The sequence below is a fragment of the Cherax quadricarinatus genome, chromosome 13 (assembly GCF_038502225.1).
Source record: "Cherax quadricarinatus isolate ZL_2023a chromosome 13, ASM3850222v1, whole genome shotgun sequence".
NCBI classification, from domain to species: domain Eukaryota; kingdom Metazoa; phylum Arthropoda; class Malacostraca; order Decapoda; family Parastacidae; genus Cherax; species Cherax quadricarinatus.
The window spans coordinates 21,628,735-21,651,161 of NC_091304.1; the positions used below are offsets into that span (position 1 = coordinate 21,628,735).

A 22,427-nucleotide genomic window follows, 5' to 3' on the forward strand; every position below is an offset into this window, starting at 1 on the left:
TTTTGTCTTTTTTTCTTGGGCCCAGTGCACAGACCCTTCTCTAATGTCATTCAGCTACAGTCTTTTTTTTAAACTATGCTATGTAGTCACCCAATTTGAGTTTGATGTCATTCATCATCAGGCAATGAGTTTGTATGTATGTGGTGACACTGTATTTGTTCCAGGTCATAAACCTGTTAGTGGAGTCTGACATCCCAGTTATGGTTGTGAGGGGTAATAAAAGACCAAGTAACAACAACACTGTACTCTCTCAAGTTCCCCAGATAACAGTAACACAGAAACAAAAGATGATTAAGCATAAACAAAATAACATAGGATTTAATTCTTTCACTTCTCCCAACACCTTACATTCCACCCCTTCTAAATTACATTATAAAGTATCATCAAAACAGGTTATATCATTCCAATACAAAGATTAACTTATAAATCCAACCTATCCAGAGGGTTGACCACTCTTCTGGAATACCTGAGATATGGAGGTTTCGTGTTGTTCTGAGGTACAAACTCTCCTCTCACACTGCTGTTGTCATTATCAAACCTCCCAGGAGGGTCTTCCTGCATACTAACCTGATCCATAAGTTTATTACCAGTATTATCTGTTCTGGGCAGTTCTGACTGTAAAGGTGCCCTGTTCCTATATTGGCCAGGAATTACCAGCTTCTGGTACTGTTGGGACCAGTGTTTGCTCTCTGTCACTTCTAAACCTTGGTATGAGTTTATCTGTATGCCTTTTCCATATCATACTACCAAATCCCTTTTTTGCACACACAGCATCATCAGCTTGAAATTGCTTCTCGTCCCCCTGAAGTTCACCAGTAGCCGTGTTAGACAATGACTTGTCTTTCCTAACATGACATTTGACAGCCGAAACTGGGACTTTAAAATTCCTGTTAAACATCATTTCTGCTGGTATCTTACCTGTGAATTATACAAAAATCTACATATTCTGATATTGAGAGATCCTTTTGCAAATTTGTGTAAATCTTCCTTCGATGTCCTTACTGCCAGACCATTTGATGATAGATGGTATGAGGCTGGAGTAACATGTTCAGTACTATTCTTAATGAAGAAGGCCTCCAGTTCTTGTGATACAAAGTATAAAACATTATCAAAATTACAAAAAGATTTCTGCAGCAAGTGTGTATGTCATGGAACTAGTGACTTCAACATCTAAGAATTTTGAAAATGAATCCACAATTGCTAAAAAATATATTTGCCCTCTACTGGGCCTGCATAGTCTGTATGCACTCTAGACCATAGTTTCCCCATGCTTGACCAAGATAGTACAGGAGATGAAATTGGCTGAAAATTCTTAAAACAATTTGAACAATTCTTGGTCACTAATGCAATATATTGGTCAGTCTTTGGACACCAGGCCCACTTCCTTCTGTTTTCATAACATTGATACCAGTGATAGATGGGGTTGTAAAAGAAATGAATGCTAGGGTGTTAGGGAGAGGTGTGGATTAAAATATATGGAATCTGATACAAATTAGGACTTATCACAGTTACTTTTTGCCAATGACTCTGTGCTTTTGGGAGATTCTAAAGATTATGGAGAAAATGAATGAGTTCAGATATTTGGGAGTAGACTTGTCAGTGGATGGGTCTGTGAAAGATAAGGTGAACCACAGAATTGCTGAGAGGAAAAGGGTGTGTGATGTGTTGATGCATCTGTGGAGACAAAGAAATTATCCATGGAGGCAAAAAGGGAAATGTATGACAGTATAGTGGTATCAACACTCTTATATGGGTGTGAAGCATGGATTGTGAATGTTGCAGTGAGGAGGGGGCTGGAGACAGTGATGTCATGTCTGAGGGCAATGTGTGGTGTAAATATTATGCAGGGAATTCGTAGTTTGGAGATTAGGATGAGGTGCAGGATTCCTCAGAGGGCTGAGGAAAGATTGTTGAGGTGGTATATACATTCATTTAAGCATTTTTGTAGTGTTTTTGTATTTTAAGCTTTTAGAAGTACTGTATGTAATGCAGTGTTTATATTTCCTGCAGGCCCAAAAACAGATTTTCAATCTTATGAAGTTTGACAGTTACTCTCGATTCTTGAAGTCAAGCTTGTATCAAGACTGTGTATCTCGGGACATGAGAGGTCAAACTCTGCCTTACCCTGGTGATGACAGTCTTGACCCTGATCTTAGAATTGCACAAGAAGACTCGCATGTTAAGGTAAGTGAAATTTAAATGCAAATGGGAGAGATGTACAGTATGTTAGTATGTACTGTATTTGGAAATACAGTTCTGTAGTAATGCTAGTAATTATTCAACAGTTGGTACCCTTGACTATGCCACAGTGAAAGTTAGTAAGTTCATAACCACTACAGCTCATACAGTGCTTGGGGAATGGTATGTAATTAAGTTTGATGCAAGGAAGTATAGTGGCTTGTGTAGTACATGCCATGGTTAGAGACAGAGACAGTACTTAGAATGCAGCCAGAGAACTGTGTAGACTGATAGTATCTCTAACCATAATGTACTATTGTGAAACTTTTAACGTGACAGTGAAAAATGTAAAGTTTGAAAATAAGAGGTAGAATAAGGAATGATAATGTAAAAGTCTGTGGTATGTAAGCTTGAGGACATTGTACACTTCAGTAATATAGTCATGTGAAATGAATGAAGAAAGAGTGTGACTGTTTTATAATACTATTTAATAATGTTCTGCTGTACTCTTCAATTTTTTAAAGCCTGCTTAAACTTAAGAAAACTTGTGAAGTATTATTTTCATGCACAGAATCGTAAAGCATTAGTATGTTCATTCAAAGAAACAACATTACATTTATGCAAAGAATTACTAACACCACTCATGTGCAGAATTGTCATTTAATGATTTTACAAGTTTGATATACTCTACAGTCACTAATTTATTTCTACAGTTGAAAAAAAGCAGATCAGATGCAGAGGAACGTCGTCGAAAATCATTATTACCGTGGAATCGCAAGGATCGCAGCAAGAGCAAAGACAGAGGAGAAGCTGAGTACAGGAGAAGGAAGAAACAAAATCAACGTAATACTTCTGATTCGTCGAGTATCCGTTCAGATATCAGTGGCAGTCGCACATCTCTCAATTCCTCTGATTTACCCTTAGGAAGAAGAGCGTTGTCCAAAGAAGTATGTTTTTTTTTTTTTAACATGTCTGCTGCTTCCCAGATTAGGAATGTACAGCCTTTAATGATAACAGTATAAACCTTGGCATTAACTCAACTACAGTATCACAAATTATTAAAAGCTGATCAGATAACTTGAATATATGAGATATGATAATAAATTGCAAATTTTTGAAAATATATGAAAACCTCATTGAGAAATTTTTTTGCTCATTAACGTGGAGAACAAATTTAACCTAGAAGTGATGTAGAAAAGACAATGGAAAATATTTCTTTTCAGAGAAAGTGGTAGATGGACTCAAGTAGGAAAGAACCTTCTAAAGTTTACAGACTAAAAAGTGTAGTTAAATCAGCTGTTTTTTTTCCATAAGCAGCTTTTAGTTTTACTGAAGAGCATTTTACATTTTACATGTTTCCTCCAACAGTCACTCACTAGTGGTGAATTAGGAAGCCTTAGTGGAAGTGAAGGGTACAGTAGATGTCGTGTAATCCTCCCTGACCTCAGCAACTCTGTGGTGGCCGTGAGGAATGATGAATCGATACAGGCATTACTGACTCGGCTTCTAGATCGCCGAGGGCTTGCCTATTCTACTTTTGATGTTTATCAACACAAAACAGATAAGGTATCACTTAATTATTTACAGGTTATACAAGTTTGTTAATTACAAGCTTTTAGTAATTTTATTGTTGCCTTATTTCCATTGAAAGTCATATATGCCCTGCTTGTAATATTTGGAGAAACACACAGATGAATATTCATGTAGTTACGTACTTTATTTTTCTTCATCAGCTCTTGGATAAAAATGAAGATAGTTCAGTTTTGGGTGGTATGGAAGTTCGACTGGAGCAAAGAATAATATTTCGGTTAGACTTGCCGAACCGCAAGACTGTGTGTGTTAAAGCTAAACCAAATAAGGTAACCAATGATGTCCTTAAACCTATACTTCTCAAGTATGGATACAAGCTGGACCTCATGTTTGTTCACAAGGTAATTACCATCTTTCAAATGTAATTCTGCTGCATAGGCTTTGGGCACATACTGTTATGAGCATGTATATGTAATTTTATATATCCATAAAACACATTATCCAGTATTGACTTTAAATATATGTATACTCTGCTGTATATCACTCATCACATGCTTCCATCTTATTTCCATTCAGCTTCTCTGTCTTCAACCATATGTGGTACTAGTTATGTATTCTGGTAATCTCAATCTGTGGTGCAGGAACCCCTAGGGGTATACCTTTGATGTACCTTGGAAGAGTTTTGAGAGTTTTACTACTCTCAGAGCCCAGCCATGGGCCAGGCTTGTCTAGTGCTTGCCTGGTCAATCAGGCTGTTGCTGCTGGAGGCCTGCTGCTCCCACATATCCATCACAGCCTGGTTGACCTGGCACCTGGTGAAGATACTTGTCCAGTTTCCTCTTGAAGGCTCCTACACTTGTTCCAGCCATGTTTCTGATATCTTCTGGTAAGATGTTGAATAGTCTGGAACCCCGGATATTGATACAGTGTTCCCTTATTGTCCCCACTGCACCCCTGCTCCTCACTGGGTTTATTTGTACTTCCTTCCATATCTCTCCCTTCAGTATGTTGTTATAAGAACATAAGAATAGAGGAACACTGCAGAAGGCCTACTGGCCCATGTGAAGCAGGTCCTTATCAAAACGACCTCTACCTAAAGCTACCCAAGAAATAACTCCCTTACCCAATGACACCAATCAAACCCAGTCCCTCCCACTCGTATATTTGTCCAATCTCTTCTTAAAGCTACCCAAGGTCCTAGCCTCTATCACCCTACTGGGAAGACTGTTCCACGCATCTACAACTCGGTTAGAAAACCAGTACTTACCTATGTCCTTTCTAAATCTAAACTTATCCAACTTAAATCCATTGTTTCTGTTCTTACCTGGTTCCACCCTCAGTACCTTATTAATATCTCCCTTGTTTATGCCCGTCATCCACTTATACACTTCAATGATATCTCCCCTCATTCTACGCCTCTCCAGAGAGTGGAGATTTAAGGCTTTAAGTCTATCTTCATACGGGAGGTTCCTTACACAGTAAATCATTTTAGTCGTTCTTCTCTGTATGTTCTCTAATGAGTCTGTGTCCATCCTGTAGTAAGGGGACCAAAACTGAGCAGCATAATCTAAATGAGGCCTCACTAGTGATGTATAGAGCTGTAAAATAACTTTTGGACTTCTGTTACTTATACTTCTTGAGATAAATCCAAGTAAACTGTTGGCCTTGTTGCGCACACTAAGGCACTGCTGTCTTGGCTTTAGATTTCTGCTCATGAGGAAGATGATAATCTCCAAGGAGTAAAATATTTGGTGTGGGATTTTCTAGCCTATCCAGATAGCTGGCTATCTTCCTTAACTGATCTCTGAATTCCTCAGCAGTTGCTCATGGAGGTTTATATACTAGGATAATTACCAAATTTCTATTTTTAGCTTTAATGCCTAGGATTTCTACTATATTATTCATAGAATTCAGCACTTCTGTACAACAAAGTATCTTTTACATAGAGTCCTTCTCCTCCCTGTAACCTATTCTCGCTTATGGAAATTTTGCTTGCTTATGGAAGCAAAAAATCAACCCATTGACTGCTCATATTTGGAAAAACTCGCATATGGATGCTCTCGCAAGTAGAGGTTCCACTGTATATGTCTTACGAGCCAATGTGTTTGACATATATATACTCAAAAATTCTAGCGGCTTCAAATCAAGCAGGAGAAAGCTGGTAGGCCCACATGTGAAAGAATGGGTCTGTGTGGTTAGTGTGCAGTATAAAAAAGATCCTGCAGCACACAGTGCATAATGAGAAAAAAAAAAACTCCGACCTTGTTTTTGGATTAAAACACCGACTTTGAGGTGTATTTTTGTATAATATTTATGGTTGTATTCTTGTTTTCTTGGTCTCACTTGATAGAATGGAAAACATATTATAGAAATAGAAGTGTTTTTGATTGGTTTTACTATGAAAAGGATCTTGAAATGGAGCTCAAAGTGGCAGAAATGCTCGATTTTTGCCGATGTTCAAGAGTAAACAAATGATGTCATTGTCCAATAAATGTCCAACTAGCCATTCTAATGCGCAGTCACGAATGGGTTGATGTTATTTATACAATTATTACAATAGTGCAGTAGTCTGCATAACAGTAAATCTTCTATTTTTTGTGTGAATAAAAATTCAAAATAGAAGGCAAGTGTTATAACAGGGACCTGGAGACATGACTTACAAACAGAGAAAATGTTATTTTAGTGCCAGGAATGTCTGCATTGCTCATTCTGGACCCTATTTTGAAATTGACAATTTTTTTAATTTGCATGAAATTGACCAAATTGTCAATTTCTGACCACTTTATTGGGTAGTTGAAATTAGTAAATGGGCAGTTTCTTGTGCTTAATCGATAGAACAAATGGAGTTCTAAAGAAATAGCTATGAGTTTGGTCGACGAACAATGGAATTGGCCGAAAATAGGGCTCAAAGTGGGCGAAGTCGCCGATGCGTCAATGTCGCTGAGGTCGCTACTTCGCAAGGGTGTAATTCCGTAAGTTTCCATCAATTTTCGTACTTTTGGTGTCATTATCATCGGGAAAAGATTCTCTTATCATTTCATGAAAAAAAATAATAATTTTTTTTTTTTTTTCAAATATTTTGCAACACCAGGAGACACCTCAGGATTTGGGGTTGTGACAATCAAAAGGTTAAGACTGCATATGCAATAGAAATAATAGTGTTTCTTACCTTAAATTGTGGGTAATGGTGTTAGTGAATGATTGTGAAGAGAGTGGACCGAGGTGGATGGTTGTTGATTGTCAGCAGAAGTGGATAGTAGAGGTTCTGGTACTAAAGTCAGTGGTTGTATTGGAGTGTGCATAAATTCTGTAATGGATCTCTGGGCTCTTTTACCCTGCAGTACATTATACAGCTGACGTTTCAAAGCACTGCTTCTAGATTTGTCAGGATCCTCTTCAGTGAAAAAGTCTGCAACTTTGCCAATAATATGGAACTGCTCATGTAACTGCTGCAGCATTAACTGTTTTTCTTCAGGTTCTTCTTCATCTTCTTCTGTTATGTGGCTCCGTTGCATCTTTGCATCGAGCTCTGCCAACATTTCTTCTGGACCTCTGTCTTCATCATTATCATCTTATAAGAGCTCATTCACATCTTAAAACCATCACCTGGTAGTCTCTTTGCCAGCTGAACAATTTCCTGAACCTGACTGTCAAGCAAGGGAAAACCAGTGAAAGAATTAACTACAGAAGGCCATAACATTCCCTAGCCTGCATTTAATGTTGTTTGGGGCACTTTATTCCTTGCACTTCTAGCATAGCTGATGGCATCTGCAATGTTAAATTTATTCCAGAAGCTTGCTACTGCCAGGTTGCAGTCAGAGTCCATTGATGCAACTAGTTTTTCATAACTTTTTTTGTGTAGTTACACTTGAATGACTTAATAACTCCCTAATCCATTGGTTATATTAGAGATGTTGTACTTGGAGGTAAAAATACAACTTTTACATGCGGGGTCACATCCAGCAAAGCTTGTGGATGAGTATGGGAATTATCAAGAATGAAGAGAGCCTTGAATGCAAGGTTCTTGCTGTGCAGGTAAAACTTGATTTCAGGAATAAAGTGATGCTTAACCCCTAAACGGTCCAAATGTATATATACTATATACATTCTTATCTTACCGCTAGCGCCCCAGATATATGAGATGACATCTTGGATTATTCATTACACAAGCTTGTATATTCACCTCGTTCTTTTTAATTGTACAAACTGACGCTTCATTAAGGTTATAGGCCCTCACTATATCCACCACACGAGCCACCTTAAGCTTGTCTGATATCTTGATTTTCTTCGTAACTCCTAGACTTAAACACTTAAACCTTTTCTTGCCACTTTCAGCACACTTGTATGCCTACTGGGTGCCATGATTGCTTGGCAGATTTAAGATCTAAACTCAATCCACAAACAAAAATAAACACAGCTAGCTCCTAGAAGAGGATGGTTCTACATGCGTATGAACCAAAGACTGGGGCAAGGGTGGTGGGGGTGGCAGAGGGTGGCAGGGGATAACGGTAGGTCTCCTCCGTTGACTCAGAGGTCTAACCCACAGCCAGAAGTATCCCGCGGGCAAGGGCAACGCTCCAAAATTTTCCCCTCCTGCAAACCGAACTGTGTTAAGTTAATTTTACAAAGTGTTGTGTTGTATAAAATTGTGCTGGAAATTTTCAACAATGCTATAACCAAAACGTGCCAAATAAACCTGTGTTAAATAACGGTCTCCTGTATGTGTTTGCGCTGTAGTAGAAGAGGTTGATGCCTGTATATACATACTATGGGCCTGGCTGACTGTCTTGGTTAGTTTTCAGTTTATGGGTTGTGCTCTAAGCCAAAACAGAATGGACACTGCATAAAAACCTTGAATTTTTTAAATTATTTGTAGAAAACCCTCATGTAAAAAAACGTTTAATATTACACATACAATTTGAATCCATAAATTTAGAACACTATACAGTAAATCCTTGTTTTAATGGAATTTCACATTTAATGGAGAATCTGTGGCCAGACAACAATGGAAAGTAACAGTCTCTTAAATCCAGAATTATCTATTCTTCTTATGGTCAACTTGGTAAATAGAATTTGGATTGAACAGCCTTTGTTAACTCAGAATTGTCCATTTTATTAAGGACAGTTTCAATTCAGCAGACAAAGTTTGTTAAATTCAGCATTATCTGTTATTGTTGCAGTCCACTAGGTAAATTTACTTTCAGATTTAACAAGCTTAACTCTTTAAATTAAAAAAATGTCTTATTGTTACAATCACAAAAAAATATTCTCGTAATTCAGATTTAAGAGACAGTTGGCTTTAGTATACATCCCCATTTCCCTATTAGTCCATTAAATTGAGGGTTCACTGAATCATGAATTTGACTGTATAGCATAATTTATGGTAAAATTATTTTAAATCTATAATACTGAGACTGATATGTTCAAGTTAAATTTTTATATATTGTTTTTTTTTTTTGAAGGTTGGAGATGAAAAGGGTGTGAATCTCAAGTGCCATGTTAATGAGCTGGATGGTGATAGACTTGTGGTCCGAACAAAAGAGGAAGTCAAGGGTGAGACCTCTAAAAAATATATGTTGTAATTAGTTCATAGTTAACAGAAGTATCTTCTTACATACTATATACATATGAGTAAGAATTAGAGAGCATTTGTGTCATTAAGTTTTCTATTATAGTACTTTGCAGAATACAGTGTTCCCTTGAGTTATGATATTGATCCATTCCAGAGGACATATTATATGTACCTCCAACTTTTGTAACTGAAACCCCAAAATACATGGTTTAATCAAAATTCATTCCAAGATACCAGAAGTGCAAATTTTACTGTACCTTACACACTGTTAGATATAAATTATAGTCACTATCTCCGTTCATCTGCTTCTCTCGTATCCATAATAACAACAATCTTTCCAGTTCTTTGATAATTTCTCGGCCTTTCTTTACTAATTTAGATTTGTCAAGCACTTTAATATTCTTTATTATTTCTGTTTAGTTGATAATATCAGAGATAGTTGTTTGGGGAAAGTGATACTCATGTACCAATGCACTAATTTCTTGCTTGATCTTCAGAGAAATGTCCTTTTTGCTGCACATTTTAGGGGCCATGATAACTTGTTAACATAAAAGATGTAGTAATTATAACACAGATGCAGTTATGAAGGGTAAATAATCCAGAATTAGTGTGTAAACACTCGTAATACCTTCAAACTGTAGTACAGTACAAACTTGGCTATTGACCAGGCATAATATTAATAATCTTCATTTCTACAAGTATATGATACAACTATTGCAGACCTAGCTGACATCACTGGCATACTACTGTATATGTAGAAACCCCTGGATATGCAGAGAATTTCAAGCAAATTAGGTTAGTCTTGTTTTCCAGGCTGTGACCCACAATAGTCCATACCATTGTACACATTGTATCACCCATTTTTAATTGCAACTACAAACAAAATTCCTCCATGAGGGTAAATCGTAACTCCAGGGACCACTATACTCATAATAATTGAATTTTTAAGATCATTTAGATTTTACAGTGATATTTCAACTAAGATAAAATTTTAACTTTATAGAATGGGGGTTTGAACCAGGAAGACAGAAAAAAAGAGGGAGCACACTTGATGAAATTACCAACCGTGTATTTGAAGACTTACTGAAAGGGAAGTCTGAACAAAATTTTGATGAGCTTGGAATCCTAGACTTTGATGCTAGATCATCCAGAGTAAGTAGTATGTATATTCATATATTTCAGCAGTAGAAAGCTGACATTTACATTGCTGTGGTTCAGAAAAAAAAAGGAACTATACTTAGCTAATGTTAAATTTACATAAAATGTTGCATATTAATTTAAATATTGGGAATTGAAATTAGTTAACCAAATTTGTACATTAGACTGTACCATCTTATGTTTTAGTTTTCTATTAGCTCTTTAAAGATAAAATTTCTCTATTCATGTACAATATGTTGTACTATTGAAAGATATATTTTTTGCATGTATTAGTTAAATGAAAAATTTGAATTTGCTAAATGTCGTAATATAAATGCATAAAATTATTTTGCTTTTGTTTAGACTGTAAAACATAGTTTGTCATGTTTTTTCTTTTCAGACGGACAATAGTAGTGACAAGTCATCTGGCATTTTGGGGGGTTTTAGTCGCAGGAATTCTCTTGCTCCAGAGAAGGTATTATATATGGTTACCATGATTTACATATTAATTTCTTTGTTTTAAGGGATGGATAATGTTAGATAATTTCCGGTTAGTTCTATAACCATGATAATGTAGTAATAGTTAGTGTACATGGTTTTAGAAAACTGAGAAGTTAATGAATGAGACACTTATGCAACATTTGGGTATCTTTATTTATACACAAATAACCCGCACGTAGAAGAGAGGAGTTTATGAGGGGGAAAAAGGTAGGTGGTGTGTGTAGGTGTCTGTGGAAAGACAGAAGTTTATCACTGGAGGCAAAAAAGGGAATGTACTAGAGCAGAGTGGTTCCAGCACTTTCATCTGGATGTGAGGCATGGGCTTTGAATGTTGCAGCATGAAGGATGTTAAAGGGAGTGGAGATGATATATTTGAGAGCAGTGTGGTGGGAATATTATGCAGAGAATCAGAGTGTAGAAATTAGAAGTGTGTGGGGTCACCAAGTATGTACAGTGGACCCTCAGTTATCGGCTGTTCCACTTATTGGCCAACTCGGTTATCAGCTGTTATTTCGCTTATTGTCTGTATGGGACGCGTCAACCCGCCTCCTGCGTTCGCGAGTCAGTCTGGCTGGTCTCTGGGCAAGTGAGGACACTTCTGCTCGTTCATTCAAATATCAAGGAAGCTAATATTGTGAAAGTGAGTTTAGCAGGGAGTGTAACAGGAAAGCAGGGAGTGCAGCAGGCAGGCAGGGAGTGTAGCAGGGAGGCAAGACTCCAGTGGAAATAAGTCACTTTGTTTGACTTTTTTGGGTTATCCTAGGTTCTTTACACATATGCTGTGGAAGGGAGGCAGAGAGTGTAGCAGGGAAACAAGGAGTGTGGAAGGGAGGCAGGGAGTGTAGCAGGGAAACAGGGAGTGTGGAAGGGAGGCAGGGAGTTCAGCAGGGAAACAGGGAGTGTGGAAGGGAGGCAATGAGTGTAGCAAGGAAACAGGGAGTGTGGAAGGGAGGCAGGGTGTAGTAGGGAGTGTAGGAGGAAAGCAAGGAGTGTAGCAGGCAGGGAGGGAAGTAACCCCAGAGAGGGCTTTGATACCTGAAGTCCTTATAGAGGGAGATTCCCCTTCCAAACAATAATCAGTCCTCCCTCTCTCCTCCTCCCTGTCTTCCATAAGCCAACAAGAGTCTTCAATAAAGGTATGTAATAGTGATTTAAATGTTCATTTATTTATTTTATTTAGTTCTCATTGTTTTGTGTATGTAAAACTATAATTAACCTTTAAAAAATGTATTTTTTGTTAATATTTTTAGGTGTCTGGAACAGATTAATTGTTTTTTGTTTTTTTTCAAAAGTCGGCCGTCTCCCACCGAGGCAGGGTGACCCAATAAAGAAAGAAAATCCCAAAAAGAAAATACAGTGGACCCCCGGTTAACGATTTTAATCCGTGCAAGAGGGGTAATTGTTATGCGAAATAATCGTTATGTGAATGAATTTTCCCCATAAGAAATAATGGAAATAAAATTAATCCGTGCAAGACACCCAAAAGTATGAAAAAAAAATTTTTTTACCACATGAAATGTTAATTTTAATACACACAAACTGAAAAAGGCATGCACAATTACATGACACTTACTTTTATTGAAGATCTGGTGATGATTGATGGGATGGGAGGAGGGGAGAGAGAGTGTTAGTGTTTAGAAGGGGAATCCCCTTCCATTAGGACTTGAGGTAGCAAGTCCTTTTCTGGGGTTACTTCCCTTCTTCTTTTAATGCCACTAGGGCCAGCTTCAGAGTCACTGGACTTCTTTCGCACAAGATATCTGTCCATAGTGGCCTGTACCTCTCGTTCCTTTATGACTTGCCTAAAGTGTTTCACAACATTGTCAGTGTAATAATCACCAGCACGGCTTGCAATAGCTGTGTGAGGGTGATTTTCATCCATGAAGGTTTGCACTTCAAGCCACTTTGCACAGATTTCCTTTATCTTTGTAGTAGGCAACTTCTTCAATTTCTCTCTCCCCTCCTCTGAACCAGTTTCCCCAGGTCTGGCCTCTTGCTCTTGAAGTTGATCTATCAGCTCATCAGTGGTTAGTTCTTCATTGTCCTCCTCCACCAACTCTTCCACATCCTCCCCACTAACCTCCAACCCCAAGGACTTTCCCAATGCCACAATGGATTCCTCAACTGGCACAGGATTCTCAGGGTTAGCCTCAAACCCTTCAAAATCCCTTTTGTCTACACATTCTGGCCACAGTTTCTTCCAAGCAGAGTTCAAGGTCTTCTTAGTCACTCCCTCCCAAGCCTTACCTATAAGGTTTACACAATTGAGGATATTAAAGTGCTCTCTCCAAAACTCTCTTAGAGTCAATTGAGTTTCTGAGGTCACTACAAAGCACCTTTCAAACAGAGCTTTTGTGTACAGTTTTTTGAAGTTTGCAATAACCTGCTGGTCCATGGGCTGCAGGAGAGGAGTGGTATTAGGAGGCAAAAACTTCACCTTAATGAAGCTCATGTCCCCATAAAGTCGCTCTGCCACGTCTGTAGGATGACCAGGGGCATTGTCTAACACCAGGAGGCACTTAAGGTCTAATTTCTTTTCAGTTAGGTAATCTTTCATATTGGGGGCAAATGCATGGTGTAACCAGTTATAGAAAAAGTCCCTAGTGACCCATGCCTTACTGTTTGCCCTCCACAGCACACACAAATTATCCTTGAGGACATTCTTTTGCCTGAACGCTCTGGGAGTTTCAGAGTGATACACTAATAAAGGCTTAACTTTGCAATCACCACTAGCATTGGCACACATCAACAAAGTAAGCCTGTCTTTCATAGGCTTATGTCCTGGGAGTGCCTTTTCCTCCTGAGTAATGTAGGTCCTGCTTGGCATTTTCTTCCAGAACAGGCCTGTTTCATCACAATTAAACACTTGTTCAGGTTTCAGTCCTTCACTGTCTATGTACTCCTTGAATTCCTGCACATATTTTTCAGCCGCTTTGTGGTCCGAACTGGCAGCCTCACCATGCCTTATCACACTATGGATGCCACTACGCTTCTTAAATCTCTCAAACCAACCTTTGCTGGCCTTAAATTCACTCACATCATCACTAGTTGCAGGCATTTTTTTAATTAAATCCTCATGCAACTTCCTAGCCTTTTCACAAATGATCGCTTGAGAGACGCTATCTCCTGCTAGCTGTTTTTCATTTATCCACACCAATAAGAGTCTCTCAACATCTTCCATCACTTGCGATCTTTGTTTCGAAAACACAGTTAAACCTTTGGCAAGAACAGCTTCCTTGATTGTCTTTCTGGTGCCCACAATAGTAGCGATGGTTGATTGGGGTTTCTTGTACAACTTGACTAGGTCGGCGATACGCACTCCACTTTCATACTTATCAATGATCTCTTTCTTCATTTCAATGGGAATTCTCACCCTTATTGGTGTACGGTTGGCACTAGAAGCTTTCTTGGGGCCCATGGTCACTTATTTTCCAGAAACAGCACCGAAAACACTGTAATAATACGAAATATTCCGAGTGTATGCTTGGATGTTACCGCGGAGGCTGGCTGGTAAACAATGGCACGGGCGGCACATGTGAGGCTGGCTGAGGGCGCACATTGGACGCGTCTCGGACGAAAATCGGTGAGCGGGTTTTTAATCGGTATGCGCGGCAAAATTTTTGCGATTAAAGTAAGCGGTATGCGGATTAATCGCTATGTGATGCCATCGTTATGCGGGGGTCCACTGTACTTTCATCATCATTCAACACTTTCACCTCACTCACACATAATCACTGTTTTTGCAGAGGTGCTCAGAACATAACAGTTTAGAAGCATATACATATAAAGATACACAACATATCCCTCCAAACTGCTAATATCCTAAAACCCCTCCTTTAGAGTGCAGGTATTGTACTTCCCATTTCCAGGAATCAAGTCCGGCTATATAAAAATAACCGGTTTCCCTGAATCCCTTCACTAAATATTACCCTGCTCACACTCCAACAGATCGTCAGGTCCCAAATACCATTCGTCTCCATTCACTCTTATCATTGAACACGCTCATGCACGCCTGCTGGAAGTCCAAGCCCCTCGCCCACAAAACCTCCCTTACCCCTTCCTTCCATCCTTTTCGAGGATGACCCCTACCCCGCCTTCCTTCTCCTACAGATTTAAATGCTCTCCATGTCATTCTACTTTGATCCATTTAAAGTAGAATGACATGGAGAGCATTTAAATCTGTATTTACATTAATTCTTATGGGAAATATTATTTCGGTTTTAGGCCGACCTTCTGGAACGGATTACGGCCGATAACCGAGGGTCCACTGTAATTCGAAGGACCGCAGTATTGAGGTGGTTCAGGAATTTAGAAAGGATGGAGAGGGGTATATAAACTTGGAATGGAAGGAAGGAGTAAAGGAAGGCTTGACAGCTAGGGGCTTGAGAATTCAGCAAGCTTTTGTGAGCATGTTAGATTGGAGAAAAGTGGTTTTTAATGCTAAATGTGCTGTTGAAGTGTGAGTGAAGTAACATTTATGAAAAGATTCAGCATTTAGTATTGGAAATGGGAAGGACAGTGTTTGTATTTTGAAGGAGGGGTGGGGATGTAATGTCAGCACACTTCAGGCAAGACAGTAATTGACTGAATAATGGTGAAATTGTTTCCTTTTTTGGGGTCACTCCTTCTTTAGTGAAAGACGACTAATTAAGTAAAAAATATATATTGTCACAGCTTTATAGTAAATGAATGCTTTTATTTAAAAAACCTTTAGAGCATAATAAACATTATAGAATTTATTATTTTTATAATTTAACTTTCATTTCTTTCTTAACTTTTTGTCATAGGAAACTGGTAACAAACCTAGAAAGCCATGCAACAGATCCAGTGTCCATGAGAACCTTAGTGTGCGGGGAATGATGACTCACCCTGACCATGCCCTTGTCCCCAAACGAAGAGGGAACAATCCTACTAATGTCAAACAGGAAAATGATGGTGAGTTTTTATTACTGTAATTCTTTCTTTCTTTCTTTCAACACACCGGCCGTATCCCACCGAGGCGGGGTGGCCCAAAAGGAAAAACGAAAGTTTCTCCTTTTACATTTAGTAATATATACAGGAGAAGAGGTTACTAGCCCCTTGCTCCCGGCATTTTAGTCGCCTCTTACAACACGCATGGCTTACGGAGGAAGAATTCTGTTCCACTTCCCCATGGAGATAAAAGGAAATAAACAAGAATAAGAACTAGAAAGAAAATAGAAGAAAACCCAGAGGGGTGTGTATATATGTGCTTGTACATGTATGTGTAGTGTGACCTAAGTGTAAGTAGAAGTAGCAAGACATACCTGAAATCTTGCATGTTCATGAGACAGAAAAAAGGACACCAGCAATCCTACCATCATGTAAAACAATTACAGGCTTTCGTTTTACACTCACTTGGCAGGACGGTAGTACCTCCCTGGGCGGTTGCTGTCTACCAACCTACTACCTATAATTACTGTAATTATGTAATGAATATAAAATAGTAAAATTCTGGTTATCTGGCATTCAAGTTTTGAAAGGAAAATCTTGTCGGATACAGAGAAGGATAATGAAGTTGATCCCACTTATTAGACATCTTTTCTATGAAGATAAGCTGAAGGTGCTGAATTTGAACTTGGGAAAGCCATAGAATTAGGGAAGATATTTTTGAAATGTATAAATGAAAAATGAATAAATATATGGGAACATTATTAACATGCTAAAAGCATCTTAACCAAGACAGGGCTTGTAGCAATGGATTGAAGTTGAACAAACCTAGATAAGAAAGAATAGATGGAGATGCTTGTTTAGAAATAGATTTGTAGGTGAGTGGAACCAACTCCCATATAGTGTCATTAGGGCAAGAACTTTGGGTACCTTCAAATATAGGTTGAACAGATATGTGATTGGGTTTGAGAGTTGGACCTGCCTAGCCTTAGCCAATAGGCCTACTGCAGTATTTCTTTTTTATGTTCTTATACATACTAGGATATCCAAATTCCTGTAATGTAATGCATTTAATAATAACTATTACCTTTGTTATCAATTGCAATTCCCCAAACTTCAGGTAAACATATTGGAAATATGTTCCCAGTTGTCTTCTGACTGTTCTCATGCTGTTCTGTGGACCATTTCATAGCTTTTAAACAAGTGAGAACAATTGCACGTCACATTATCTGGGCGGCAAAACATTCTTGTTGGCAAGCTTATGTGTCCACTGTCACTACCACTACCTCTGTGTGTACAGTCTGAAAATAAGGTACAGAAATTGACTGGCAAGTACTCTTCAAACCCCTTTCCCATTCTTAAAGTTGGTGGTGTACCTTTGATAGACCTTTGATGAGTTTTGAGAGTCTTGCTACTCTTGGAGCCCGGCCATGGGTCAGGCTTGTCTGGTGTTAGCATTGCAAACCCTGTTGACAATGCCACAACAATTGGTCATCACCAGTGGCGGCTCATCAAAAAATAGAATGGGGGGGACTGTGTGACTGCAAGCCTCATAGAACAGCATAATAAACGTTATTAAAATAATAAAATTAAACTAAATTTAATAGTGATAAGCGTTCACATATTCGTACCCGTAGAGGTCGTCACAGTTCTGCTGGTGGAGACATGGCTAGCTGAGGTAACGATGTTACAACTATTTGAAATTGTGTTTCGCTATCGAAATTTTATATGCTGAATCAATTTGAGCTGCATTGTTCACTTCACCCAGCATTGACAAAGCAATAACGTTATTTATATGCTAGGTTGACTGCTCATGTTTCATTACTTTTTGTGGTAAATGCCTCAAGTCAGTCATGCCACTTTTTAGATGGAAAACAGAATAAAGCATTCTTTTTGTCAAAGCCACAAAGCCATTCACTTTTCAGTAAACACTAGCGCTAAACTGGCACGTATATTCTTTGCTCCTGTTTGTATATTTTTGTAGAATGGATAAAACTGGTGTATGTCGTCCTTTTTATTTAATCTTTACTTTTTTATTGAAAATCAACTGCGAAAAGTTAATACTTTGTAAATATTTAACTGAGTTTACTCTAGTTTCCACTGCCACTGTTTATCAAATGCTAATTAAATTTAATGCTCTTGAAAAGAATTTAAAGGGCCCCAACACCAATACATGCCACACATTACAATGCGCATACACACAATGTAAACAGACCAGTTGCAACTGGGTGTGTGCTGCATCGAATGTAGTTCCTCACTGCCAGATGTAACACCAGTAATACCTAACATCTATTTTTAATAATTTTTTATCTCGTTTCAACAAAAAAATAAAAAATTATCTTATAAATACATTGACAACAACATATAACAAATTTTTCCTGTAATATATTTGTCAGTTGCAAATTTTTTTAGCATAAGGTTGATGAAGTCATACGTCTGGCAGTGACCACCTGGGGATACTGCAGCTCCTATGGATGAGCTGCCACTGGTCATCCCTTGTACATGTGTCCGGGTGGCTACATCTCTTCCCCTCCTTTCTTTCCTGTAAACCTGAGAGGAAGTCAACACCACTAGATTTTAATTTTCACATTGCAGTTCCTTATATACCCTTCATGCTCCACAAACTTACATCAACATTATCCATGTGTCAGCAGACAGTGACTAAGCCTGATGATAATCATGTTTGTATACTTCAACACTAACATCTTACAGTGCTTGTTAACCCCCATAATTTGCTTAGATATGTATGGGTAGATGGCAAAAATATTTTGAGGAACTTTTAAATGTCGACAAAGAAAGGGAGGCGGTAATTTCATGCACTGGCCAGGGAGGTATACCATCTTTTAGGAGTGAAGAAGAACAGGATGTGAGTGTGGGGGAGGTGCGTGAGGTATTACGTAGAATGAAAGGGGGTAAAGCAGCTGGAACTGATGGGATCATGACAGAAATGTTAAAAGCAGGGGGGGATATAGTGTTGGAGTGGTTGGTATTTTTGTTTAATAAATGTATGAAAGAGGGGAAGGTACCTAGGGATTGGCAGAGAGCATGTATAGTCCCTTTATATAAAGGGAAGGGGGACAAAAGAGATTGGAAAAATTATAGAGGAATAAGTTTACTGAGTATACCAGGAAAAGTGTACGGTAGGGTTATTATTGAAAGAATTAGAGGTAAGACAGAATGTAGGATTGCGGATGAGCAAGGAGGTTTTAGAGTGGGTAGGGGATGTGTAGATCAAGTGTTTACATTGAAGCATATATGTGAACAGTATTTAGATAAAGATAGGGAAGTTTTTATTGCATTAATGGATTTAGAAAAGGCATATGATAGTGGATAGCGGAACAATGTGGCAGATGTTGCAAGTATATGGAATAGGTGGTACGTTACTAAATTCTGTAAAGAGTTTTTATGAGGATAGTGAAGCTCAGATTAGGGTGTGTAGAAGAGAGGGAGACTACTTCCCGGTAAAAGTAGGTCTTAGACAGGGATGTGTAATGTCACCACGGTTGTTAAATATATTTATAGATGGGGTTGTAGAAGAAGTAAATGCTAGGGTATTCGGGAGAGGGGTGGGATTAAATTATGGGGAATCAAATACAAAATGGGAATTGACACAGTTGCTTTTTGCTGATGATACTGTGCTTATGGGAGATTCTAAAGAAAAATTGCAAAGGTTAGTGGATAAGTTTGGGAATGTGTGTAAAGGTAGAAAGTTGAAAGTGAACATAGAAAAGAGTAAGGTGATGAGGGTATCAAATGATTTCGATAAAGAAAAATTGGATATCAAATTGGGGAGGAGTATAGAAGAAGTGAATTGTTTTCAGATACTTGGGAGTTGACGTGTCGGCGGATGGATTTATGAAGGATGACGTTGATCATAGAATTGATGAAGGAAAAAGAGTGAGTGTTGCATTGAAGTATATGTAGAGACAAAATATGTTATCTATGGAGGCAAAGAAGGGAATGTATGAAAGTATAGTAGTACCAACACTCTTATATGGGTGTGAAGCTTAGGTTGTGAATGCAGCAGCAAGGAGGCGGTTGGAGGCAGTGGAGATGTCCTGTCTAAGGGCAATGTGTGGTGTAAATATTATGCAGAAAATTCGGAGTGTGAAAATTAGGAGGTGTGGAGTAAATAAAAGTATTAGTCAGAGGGCTGAAGAAGGGTTGTTGAGATGGTTTGGTCATTTAGAGAGAATGGATCAAAGTAGAATGACATGGAGAGCGTATAAATCTGTAGGGGAAGGAAGGTGGGGTAGGGGTTGTCCTCGAAAAGGTTGGAAGGAAGGGCTAAGGGAGGTTTTGTGGGCGAGGGGCTTGGACTTCCAGCAAGCGTACGTGAGCATGTTAGATAGGAGTGAATGGAGACAAATGGTATTTGGGACCTGATGATCTGTTGGAGTGTGAGCAGGGTAATATTTAGTGAAGGGATTCGGGAAACTGGTTATTTTTATATAGCCGGACTTGAGTCTTGGAAATGGAAAGTACAATGCCTGCGCTCTAAAGGAGGGGTTCGGGATATTGGCAGTTTGGAAGGATATGTTGTGTATCTTTAAAAGTACAGTGGACCCCTGCCTTACAAACGCATCGCGTTACGTTAAATCCGCCATATGAAGCATTTGAACGCAAAAATTTTGCCTCAACTCACGATAAAAAACTCGCCTTACATGATTCGTCTGGGACGCATCCCATATGTGGCCTCAGCTGCCCTGTGGGTGCCAGTGTTTACAAGCCAGTCAGTGCGGTCGCATCCAGGCATACATTTGGTACATTTCACCTTATCCCCCCAAGAAAGCTTCTAGTGCAAACCCTGTGGTAAAAAGGGTGAGAATTAGTATGGAAATTAAGAAAGATTTTGAAGGGTTTGGGGCTAACCCTGAGAAGCCTATGCCAGTTGTGGAATCCATTGTGCCTACTTCAAAGATTAAGGAAATGTGTGCAAAGTGGGTTGAACTGCAAACCTTTATGGATGAAAATCACCCTAACACAGCTATTGCAAGCCATGCTGGTGACTATTACAATGACAATGTTGTGGCGTATTTTAGGCAAATCTTGAAGGAACGGGAGGTGCAGAGCTCTATGGACAGATTTGTTGTGCAACAGAGGTCCAGTGACTCTCAAGCTGGTCCTAGTGGCATTAAAAGAAGAAGAGAAGTAACCCCAGAAAAGGACTTGCTACCTCAAGTCCTAATGGAAGGGGATTCCCCTTCTAAACAATAACTTCCACACACTCCCCTCCTCCCATCCTATCAATCATCACCAGTACTTCAATAAAGGTAAGTGTCATGTATTCTATTCTTAGTAGAGTAGTAATTGTGCATGTCTTCAGTTTGTGTGTATTAAAATTAATATTTCATGTGGTAAAAAAATTTTTTTTTTCATACTTTGAGGTGTCTTGCACGGATAAATTTGATTTCCATTTCTTATGGGGAAAATTAATTCAGCTAACGATAATTCCGGCTTACGATGAGCTCTCAGGAACGGATTAATATCGTAAGGCGGGGGTCCACTGTATATGCTTCTAGACTATTGTGTTCTGAGCACCTCTGCAAAAACAGTGATTATGTGTGAGTGAGGTGAAAGTGTTGAATGATGATGATAGTATTTTCTTTTTGGGGATTTTCTTTCTTTTTGGGTCACCCTGCCTTGGTGGGAGACTGCCGACTTGTTAAAAAAAAAAAAATGTATGGGCGTACCTCACTAATACGATGGGTTAGGTTCCAGACCACTGCTGTAAAGCAAATAAAGTGAATTACAGCCTTTTTTTTTTTTTCTTCACCTGCCGGTGCACATAAAAGTCTAAAAACATGTTTACACTATCATTTGTTAACCCTTTCAGGGTTTCGGATGTACTAGTACGGCTTACACACCAGGGTTTTTGACGTACTAGTACGCCTAAATTCTAGCGCCCTCAAATCTAGTGAGAGAAAGTTGTAGGCCTACATATGAAAGAATGGGTCTATGTGGCCAGTGTGCGCAGTATAAAAAAAAAATCCTGCAGCACACAGTGCATAATGAGAAAAAATAACTTTGACAGTGTTTTTGGTTTAAAACAGCGACTTTGCACTGTATTTTCGTATGGTATTTATGATAGTATTCTAGTTTTCCTGGTCTCATTTTATAGAATAGAAGACATATTACAGAAATTGAGATGATTTTGATTGGTTTTACAAAGAAAAGTACCTAGAAATTGGGCTCAAAGTAGCAGAAATCTTTGATTTTTGCCAAAGTTCAAAAGTAAACAAATCATGCTATGCGTCCAATACACGTCAACAAGTGCGCTGATATTATTTATACCATTTCTACACTAATGCAGTAGTCTGCATAACAGTAAATCTTCTATTTTTTGTGAGAATAAAAATTCAAAGTGGAAAGTAAAAGAATGTAAGAGGGGTGTGACTAATGAACAGAGGAAATGTTATTTTAGTGCCAGGAATGTCTTGTTTATTCTGGACCCTATTTGGAAATTGGCATCTTTTGCAATTTGTGTGAAATTGGCAAAATTGCTAAATTCTGACCACTGTATTGGATAGTTGAAATCGGTAAATGGGTGGTTTCTTGTACTCATTCGATAGAAAAAATGGAGTTCTAGCAAAATAGTTAT

The 22,427-nt window shown here is 38.6% G+C and overlaps 1 protein-coding gene across 3 annotated transcripts in view; it reads left to right on the forward strand.

The window, feature by feature from the left end:
- Positions 1-22,427, forward strand: part of loco (locomotion defects) — a 414,382-nt gene that overhangs the window by 374,007 nt on the left and 17,948 nt on the right. For all 3 annotated transcript variants that reach the window (XM_053776659.2, XM_053776661.2, XM_053776660.2), the window contains exons 5-12: positions 2,011-2,184; positions 2,892-3,125; positions 3,547-3,744; positions 3,912-4,109; positions 9,171-9,261; positions 10,284-10,432; positions 10,818-10,892; positions 15,706-15,853. In XM_053776659.2, coding sequence (XP_053632634.1) covers positions 2,011-2,184; positions 2,892-3,125; positions 3,547-3,744; positions 3,912-4,109; positions 9,171-9,261; positions 10,284-10,432; positions 10,818-10,892; positions 15,706-15,853 — 1,267 coding nt within the window. The remainder of the gene's footprint in view (positions 1-2,010; positions 2,185-2,891; positions 3,126-3,546; positions 3,745-3,911; positions 4,110-9,170; positions 9,262-10,283; positions 10,433-10,817; positions 10,893-15,705; positions 15,854-22,427) is intronic.